Genomic DNA, 9874 nt, shown 5'->3' on the forward strand with positions numbered 1-9874 from the left:
TTTTAAAAGGTTTATTATTTTGTTTCTTTTTATATTTTATTTATAAAAAAACGGTTGAGAACCCCTGAGCTCTTATCAGGAGACAGTTAGTATTATTCCTAGGGCATTCAATATACATTGCAACAATACCAACAAATCAATGATTTATGATTTTTGCTATTTCGAATATACTTACCGCGTTATCTATTTTTATTATTTTTCTACCTAAGTATGTTAAGTATTAAAATTCCAAAGTTATTATATAGAACATTTATAAAGCAACTGTGTAATATGTATAGTTATATTGTTATTATATTATTTCATAATTTTGTAAAAGAACACTGTATGTTAATAGTATTTGTCAAATTTATTTTTGCCTCTTCCCCTCCCCTCTTCACCCCCCCCCCCCCCCACGAATCTACCGATTTATTTTTCTGAATCTACCTATTTTCGCTTGATCCAGTCTGGCAACCCTGTCGTGAAGTGAATGTAGTGGTGTAGTGTATAAGTGTATGACGCAGCCAAGATGGCGGCCGCCGAGATCCAGGTCGTAAATCCTGCAAATTTACAGAAAATTGAAAGGTTTTTGTCTTTTTTTTATTCATTTAGTAATCAAATAAAGTTTATAATTTAGTATTACACAGTAAATTGAAAGTACCTGGAAAATTATAATGTATTTATAATTGCAGCTTCTTTAACGATTCCGCATATCGAGAGGCTATCGAGAATTCAGCAAATTTCAACTCTCGGCTATGCATCGAACGGCGGCTGCGTATGCCATTCTTGGATCCCCAAACCGGTAAGTCGCTGAGCATGAGCAATCGCTGACGGTACTCGGGCACTCGCGACTCGCGGTATACGGACATGCAAGTATGTAGTTAAATCTCGCCGCTCGGTCCGCAGGGGTCGCCCAGACACACTGCAACCTCTTCATGTCGCGGCGCCAGCGGATGGCGGGCGCGCGCGAAGGACAGCTGTACACCTACCCGGCGGCGCGCTGGCGCAAGGCGAAGCGCCAGTACCTGTCGCTGCACCGCGGCGGGTGGGGCGCGCCCGAGCAGGCCGCCGCGGCGCCGGCCGACGACGGGCCGGACGACGCGGCGGCGCCCGCCACGCCGGACGCCGACAGCAAGGACAGCCAGCACAGGGATGACGCCAAGGTGGGTGGTTGCCCGCTCCTCTCCCTCCCCCCCTCAACCCTCCGTTCGTCCCGCGTGTATCACTAACGCCGCTTGTGTTGTCCCGCCAGGAGTGGTTCTACGACGAGATGGCGCTGGATGAGCTGGAGCAGCTGGAGGAGGCGGAGCCCGACTCGGACGAGGACTACTGCGACGAGTCGTACGGGCCGCGCGGCCGGCGGCGCGGTGCGGCGAGCGGCGCCCCGCCGGCCGCGCCGCCGGCCAAGGGGCGCCGCAAGCCGCCGGCCGAGCCCGCGGACGCGGCCGCGACGCCGCGCGGGCGCGGGCGCGGCGGCGGGCGCGGCCGCAAAAAGGCCGCGCAGCAGGCGCTGCCCTATGAGGTGGCCGGGGACGCGGACAAGCCCTACGGCTGCGAGCTGTGCGGCGCGCGCTACAAGACGCGCCCGGGCCTGACCTACCACTACACGCACTCGCACAAGGAGGGCGCGGCCGGGGCGGGCGGCGGCGCGGGCGGAGGCGCCAGCGACGGGGACTCCCGCGACAGCCCGGCGCGCCAGGCGGCGCCCGCGCCGCCCGCGCCCCTCGTGCCCCCGGACCAGCCGTCCACCGAGTACCAGGACAGCTACGTCACCTTCATCACGGGCAACAGTGAGCAACCCCTTAATAATAATGTTTGGATAATTTATATAGCGCCATTTTTGTGAAAATCACCTCAAGGGCGCTGTACAATAAATAAATATCCCAACACGTCTTGCAGCTACAGAGCGCATGGACGGTTGTGATTCTAGTTCCTCGTCTCCAATTATGATATATTACAATTATGATAAATACGAGCTAGATAACAGAACGTCTTGCAGCTACAGAGCGCATAGACAATAATAAATATTCTTTTCCCTTCTATATTCCCCTTCGAAGAGTTCCTCCGTATCTCTTGAAGTTTTTTCCGAGCGTGATAATGACACAATTTTGATATTATCGCACCTTTTTTTAATTCAAAATTAGTATACATAGTAATTATATTTTTTTTATTTAAGAAGGTAAACATGGACAGAAAATATCAAAGGAAAAATAAATAATGAATCTCGCAAAGCCGGCTTTATAGCGGGTTTCTTATTTTTCCTTTACAAAGAAAAAAATTAAAGAAAGTAAATAAATGAAAATTTTATAAACATTATTAAGAACTAAAAGCAAATGTATTTTTCACACAAAATATATTTACAGTTTTTTTTAGATGCCTAGATTTCTATATTACCTTCTCTTCAATGTTCTTCATCTCTGTTGTAATATGTTAATATTCTTCCAATAATAAGCTTCTCGGAGAGTTGAATCCAGTCCTTGTCTACAAAAATTTGGACAAACTCAAAATATTGTTGATAAATCCACCTGGTCCATGAAGAATTTTCAGGCGTTGCCTAGTATGTAGGTGAAATAATTCAATTAATGAATCTCACCCGCATAAATAAAGGTTTCAGCTCTTCAACTTTACAAACATCAACCGATGAAAGAATTGAAGGAATATAGATGTTCAAATATAGGCAGAATGGTGAATGTTACACAGTGTGTAAAGTGGCCACTTAAACCAGCCATTGACAGGTCATAAGCCCCGTAGATGCCTAGACTTCTATATTACCTTCTCTTCAATGTTCTTCATCTCTGTTGTAATATGTTACTATGGTTTACTCATTTATTTTTTCTTTTAAGTATGTTTTTTTTTTAATAATACATATGTTTGTGTTTCAGGGGATTTCGCATGTTTTTTTAGTTATGAAATAAATTTATAAGGCATGTATATGAATGTGATAAGTATGCATGTAATAATATATATGTAAATTGAACATGTTTATAAAGTGAATAAATTAATGAATATACATCAACCCCGATGATGGACGCTGAATGCAATCCTAAATGTCAGAGAAGAGCGCGAGACATTGAATATTTATCGATCGGAAGCAACAGTTGGAACTCTCGCACATTGTCTGCTGTTATACACAATTGCACCTCCACTTACACTACTTATTTTAACGGTGACATTGAGCGTTCTCTTCGAGTCAGAAGTCATTATCTATTCTTTTCTTTTTTTATTATTTTTTTTTTATTCACAAATTTCATAAAAAAGTACATAAGTAGTTTTTTGTAAAATTCTAAACATAACTACTTTTACACATCTAGTAAATGTTATCACTGTAACTCTCCAAAAAAAGAGACTAACTCTTGTGCTTGGAGAGGGACTTACACTGTTTTAGTTGTTTATTTATAAGTTTATATAATTTTAATACGAGTACATGAAAAGAAAAATAAAAACACAGGATATGTAGTAATGTATAAGGTATGAATGATGTGTATAAACTTACACTTAATATATATATGTATATGTATGTATAAAATATAATATAAATATGTATGTGCGAATATATATGTATATATGTGTGTGAATGTATGGTTATGAACGCATTGCAAGTGCCCCGACTCAACACGGATTTTCTAGCGAGGCGGAGCAAGTTCGCAGACATGGGTCGTTCCTGATTGTGTCGCTATAAACTGTGTCTGTGTCCTTAACAAATATATGTGTAATGTAATTAATAATTAAATAAATAATAAATAAATAAATAATAAATAAATAATAAATATATAAAAAATAAACATAAAACAATAATGCATTCATACTAATTAAAATTTAATGTTGTTTTTACACGAGTTCAAAAAATTTCTTTAGATTAACTTTAAATTTATTTATTGATATATTATTTTTAATAGTTTTTAGTTCATTAGGAAGATTATTATAATTTTTTACACCTTTGAAGACAAACCTATTTTGACCATGACTTGTATGGAATTTTGGAATTTTGATATTATGTTGGTATCTGAGTGACTAATTCATTTCGAATTCTTTTATTTTTTCTTTTTTATATATTTGTATAGTAGAATTTATTTTATAAAGAGTGTCTACTGTATGAACTTTAAATATTTTAAATAGACTTTCGGTATTGAATGTTGAGGGTTTCTTTAAAATTACTTTGGTAATTAATCTTTTTTCCGATTTATAAACTTGATCTCATCTTTACTTTTTACATCTTCAGGCATAGTTTTACCTGTCTTTATTTTGTGCTCACACTTAATGTTTTTTATTGTCATACTTACGCATCGCCTGTATTGGAACTTTACTACAGTCCTACGTATTTGCATGTTTTAGTTGTAATATTTTTATTGTTACATTGTTATCTTCTGACGATATTTACTTAATTGTCTCAATTTATAACATGAATTTTCGTTCTCTCACGGAATTTAACCACACATAATATTCTAATTATATCCGAGTCGAATACTTCCCATTTGGATTTTAATATTACAATACCAATACCTCTAATTTTTGTATATTTACATAAGAGATTGTTTATTTTACCATATCTAATCATTACTGATGCCCGAGTTACTTACGGTCTACTATCAAAACGCGAGTGGACTCCGATCTAAGATTGGCGTTAAATCTCGCACTTTTTGTATTTTGTAGGGCTTCAATCGTAGTTCATTTTTAAATATGCGCCCCATGCTACGAGCGGACACATTATGATTTTTCGCCAATTGAACTGCGCTTTGTCGTGGATTACATTGAATTCTGGCCTTCACCTTTCGAACCATTTCTGTCGATGTTGCTGTTTTTGGATGTCCACCTCCATGGCGTTATTTGCTACCGGTAGCATTGTAACGTGAAATGGTGCGATGCGCAAACACTTTGTTCACATGTAAATGTCATAGCCTACTAATAATGGCTGGTTGCGATTTTCCAGCCAAATACAGAGCAATAACACTGTTGAGTTTGAATTCCATTTCCATATCTTTTTAACAGACCGTCTAAACATGAGCGAACTGCCATTAGCCATTTGGTTGCTACAGCAGTGTGAAGTTGGTAACACTTTGAGCGCCGACCCCTGTATAATACAATTTCTGAACGGGACAATAAAATGTGACTCCACTTGTGTCGGCATCTCCGTCGTTGTGAAATACTCGTATATAGTGTGGAGTGTGGCTCATGAATTAAATGTGTGTAAAATGTGGTGTCCGTTTTATATGTATAGGAGGTTTAGTATTTGCATGCCTCTTCCTGTTACATTATGTATTGTTTAGTTTACGATGATTTACAAAGCCTTAAATAATTTCTATTCTAGTACGTTACTCTAACTAGAGATTTCAATTCAAATATTCCTCGCAGGTGGCGCGGGGCGCTCCTCCCCACCGGTGGCGGCGGCGCCCGCCGCAGCGGCGCCCGCGCCTCCCCCCGCGGGGGGAGCGTCGCCCCCCGCCGGAGGCGGCTCGCCTAGTGCGGCGCCCGCCTCGCACTCGCCCTACTGCGACTTCTGCCTCGGGGACCAGACCTGCAACAAGAAGAGCGGCGCCCCCGAGGAGCTGGTGTCCTGCTCGGACTGCGGCCGCTCAGGTAACGCCCCCTCCACCAGCTACTCGGCCGAGGACTTCGACCGCTTCGTGCGGCGCGCGCACCTGCTGCAGGCCTGGGAGGACGCGCCGCCCGGGCCGCCGTCTCCCGCGCCCGCGGCCCCGGAGCCCCCCGCGCCCCCGGCGCCCGCTCCGCGCGCGCGCCGCGCACGCCGCCCGCGCGATTAGCCCCGGCCGGCGGTGCGCGAGAGCGAGCGTCGCGAAGGCCGGCTCCCGCAGTACAATCGTTGCCAAAGATTATAGTCGCGCGAGAAGCGACGCCTCGTGTCAACACTAGACTGGTCTCCCCGGAGACGTTACCCGGACCATCTTACGGACCATTTATTATTTGAATACCTAAAATATTTATCTATTGTTAATCGTTAGATATTCCTCTACGTTTTCTTGTTAGAAAATGTTGACTAATTCGGGCCGTCCGCTCGCGGCTGCCACGAGTAGGTAAACTAATTTTGTCGATTGAACCAAAAACCTAGTAATCTAGTCTTTTTAAGGAGTTTCCGTATGGAGGGTGCCTTCTCTCGTGTGTTCATGTTGATCAAAGTTTAATATTAGTAGTTAAGGCGAGCCGAGCGCGCGCGCGCCGCCACTAGTCTACATCATTCCATTATATCCTAGCGTAAGTCTGACCTCGCGAGCTCATATCTCGAATGTTGCCTTCTCTAGTCGGGTACTGGCGATGCTGGAATGGAAGTGCAATCGGCTGAGAGTTACTTCGGCTAGATTTTATTTTATCAGATAGCGAATATATATTTACAATAATAATTATATACATTTTATGCGTTGGACATGTTGCTTTTTTCGTTTGACATTTATGAAATAAATTTTATCGAGTTTATAATAATTGTACTGTCTAGATTTTATACGAATTATTACGGAGAAGTATAAATAAAGTATTTTATACAGCCCAGAGATTGTTGTCATTTGTCCTCTGACCCACACGTGCTGAAGAATAGTGAATGCACTTCCAATCGTCGCATCTCCCGCCAGAGAAGCTTCTCTCACCCACAGGATGTATCTCTCTCTCTCTCTCTCTCTCTATCACTTGCGTAGCATACTTAGTCGGCTTGCGTTATTCACTATTGTTCGGCACAAATATTGTTCCGTCCCGTCCCGTCCCGTCCGTCCCCTCCGTCCTCCCCTCCCCGCCGCCCGCGGTGCCGGCACGGAGCCGGCGAGCGATATTTGTGCCCTACAGTCGGTGAACGCGCGGCCGCCCACGCTCTAACCGCTCGCTTCCCTTGCAGGCCACCCCACCTGCCTGCAGTTCACCGACAACATGATCGTGTCCGTGCGCAAGTACCGCTGGCAGTGCATCGAGTGCAAGTGCTGCTCCGTGTGCGGCACGAGCGACAACGACGTGAGTATGCCACCCCCCACCCGCGCCCCCATCCGCCCCCGTCCGCCCCCGGCCCGCGCTCACCGGCCCGCCCCCCTCTTGCAGGACCAGCTGCTGTTCTGCGACGACTGCGACCGCGGCTACCACATGTACTGCCTGGCGCCGCCGCTGCACACACCCCCGGAGGGCTCCTGGTCCTGCCAGCTCTGCCTGCGGGAGTTCCACGCTCCGCGCTGATCCCCGCCCCCCGAATCCGAGGGCCGACGACTCTATCTATTACTACTTAAGCTTTTTGTATTAATATCTTATTTATGAATTACGGTAAGTAGAGGACGAGTGCGGAAACTGAAGGTTGTGAGACGTTATCGGAGGGAGGGTGAAGGAAGGGGGGAGTGTTCCGCTCGATAATCCGCATCGGCGAGTTAATAAATTCTATTCAACGGTTGGGAAACTTTTATTACGAACCTCGGACCGCTTCTTCCCACTGCGGGAGTGTTACCGGACCCCGCTGGCCACTACTTGTACAATTTCATTTACATTATCCGAGTGTGCAGTGAACGAAATCGGACTCGTACTATAGCTTCTCTGTAGGGCAAATGTACCTCACGCGTGCTGATAACTACCGCGATGCCGTGCTTCTCGCTAGCGACAAATCTCGGTAACGAAGGTCTGCGATGTGTACGAGAGGAGCGATTTGCCGAGGAATGTTGATAGATGGAATGCTATGGTTTTTAAAGTATGACTTGAAGTGCGATCGCTGTGAATGGGGATATTTTTTTATTATTAATTTAGTCCATTCAAAAAATGGCAAACAAATCTTGATAATACTCACGGGCCCAATTGAAGTAAAATACAAGTAAAGAAAATTAGTTAATTATCCCGAAACGGTGAGAGGAGTTTGCGTGTCTGGGCCCTGGTTACGTGGTGTCAGTGGGACGTTCGCGCAGTTATCTTCCACTGTCTATAAAGTCAAATAAAGGAAATGAGTATATTTGTATGAAAATTTCATGTGTTCTCGTCGGTAACCTGTAAATGAACATGTTAAGAGATAAAATGTACGCGTATTCTATTTTTCATACAGAAAATGTAATTTTTCTCTATAGATGAAATTAAAGATGACTGTTAATTTCCCATCGTGATACGCCATTCTGGGAAGTATGTTTAATAGAGATAGAAAGACAGAGAGATATTGAAAGGAACGTGAGTGCCAAGAACAGGGTGAGCGGTGCACTAAAATTGAGGTGAAATTAGCCTTTCACCGGTGCCGATTCTCAAGTATGGAAGCGAAGTATGGAATTGAAAAAATCAGGGATGAAAATAGGCCGAATGATGTCAAAATGCAATTTCTGAGACGAATGTGGTAGAACTGCGTACGATAGGTGTACAAATAATGCCGACATCCGCGCTTTATGTAAGGCTGAGACAAGTATAATTGACAAAATCGAGGAATTCTACCCGGGTCGGACACGTGGAGCGAATGGACGACAACAGAATGGCTAAAAATATTTACGATGCGAATGGTAATGGACGCAGAAAACGAGGAATACTGCGAAAGACATAGCGTGACCGAATTTAATAAATAATCTACGATGGACACGTCGAGGGGGAATAATCGGCGCGTGTGCGTATGCGTGTGCGTGTGAAGATGTATGCGCATCGAAAGCCGCCAAGAAATGGTACCATTTACAGCTTTAGAATTGATGTAAACACCACGTTGTCCAATGAAATTATGATGCAAAACCGAAGGGAATTCAGGGGCATTTCTCTGGTGGAATTTCGAAGTTGTCGCTGTACAATCCCAGTTTAATATCAACACTCGACCGGACAGGGCCCCTTCGTGTGCGCCTCGAAGGTAGACCCCGTCTCGAGAAAATGTATCTTGGGGAACGCACAAATCCGCTCGGGGAAATGGAGGGAGACACGTTGACGTTATGTGCCGGCGACAACATTCTTCCGGTTATCGGATATTGCACTTTTGAAGTTAAAAGCTCATCCCGATTCAACAATTTAAATAAAACTGCAAGCTGATTATTACAAATTATTATTTTTTGCATTTATAAAATATGACAAATTTTTACATACTTTTTAAATAAAGATCACTCGATGCAATTTTTGATGACATCTCATTTTTCAAAAATTAGTAGCCAGAAATCGGACGATATGCGGTATCCGAGTGATTTAAGTGACCTTTTATTAACTCCGATTCTGATACAACAATAAAGCATTCATCCCATTACTTTATACATACAGAAAAATGTAAGTACTGCGCATTTGGATTCGACGGACTAAGTAAAATAAATTACTTATGCAGGAATAAAAGTCAACATTATTTCACCTTTTTCCCCCTCACAATCCTTCATTATGCATATGTATTTACCTTAGAGTAATAATGCGCCACTGGCTAATACAGTCGCCCATACTTCTATGATTGTCAACCACAAAATTAGCTACATATTACGGCAATACACAGTCAACTAAAAACCGAACGCTTTTGCTCTATACGACAGAGCTCGAGGGCTTCTCTTCACCCGAAGAGGGAGCGGATGATCACTCCGAGGTGTTTAGATATTTGCTTTATATATATAATACCCACTTCAAACTAAGGTACGCCGAATGCATCTATTCCACCCATTATTCATTTACAGAGAACAAAATATAAAGACTGGTGATAGGTAGGTACCTAAATTTGGTTTTAATAACTTCTACCATTTTATTTATTTTGAATACAAACAGATGTACAGGTTAAATGACTATAAATATAAACTATAAAAAATGTATACATAGAATTAGTAGGGCCTGCCATCCGATAACATGTATTCACTGAATTATTCTACAATATAGGGACGACATTTTGAACTGTATAAAAAATGAATGTACTATAAATTAAAATAAAAGAAATATCTACAAAACAAGGAGCTAGTGGGAAGGAAAAGAAGGAAATTGACGAGGCACTCCTCCACTGAGGCGGAAG

The 9874-nt window shown here is 43.1% G+C and overlaps 1 protein-coding gene across 1 annotated transcript; it reads left to right on the top strand.

Moving 5' to 3' along the window:
- The first annotated feature begins 440 nt into the window (after positions 1-440).
- On the top strand, positions 441-9222 carry LOC148277365 (zinc finger protein ubi-d4 B-like). The gene is made up of 7 exons (XM_088232960.1): positions 441-561; positions 669-778; positions 883-1139; positions 1229-1766; positions 5326-5550; positions 6812-6924; positions 7009-9222. Exons 1-7 carry the CDS (start codon positions 506-508, stop codon positions 7138-7140), a joined length of 1431 nt encoding a protein of 476 aa, XP_088089086.1. The 5' UTR covers positions 441-505; the 3' UTR covers positions 7141-9222.
- The last annotated feature ends 652 nt before the right edge of the window (positions 9223-9874 follow it).

The sequence above is a fragment of the Micrasema longulum genome, unplaced genomic scaffold (genome assembly GCF_059751315.1).
Source record: "Micrasema longulum isolate JH-2025_06_02 unplaced genomic scaffold, ASM5975131v1 h1tg001044l, whole genome shotgun sequence".
Classification (NCBI taxonomy): Eukaryota; Metazoa; Arthropoda; class Insecta; order Trichoptera; family Brachycentridae; genus Micrasema; species Micrasema longulum.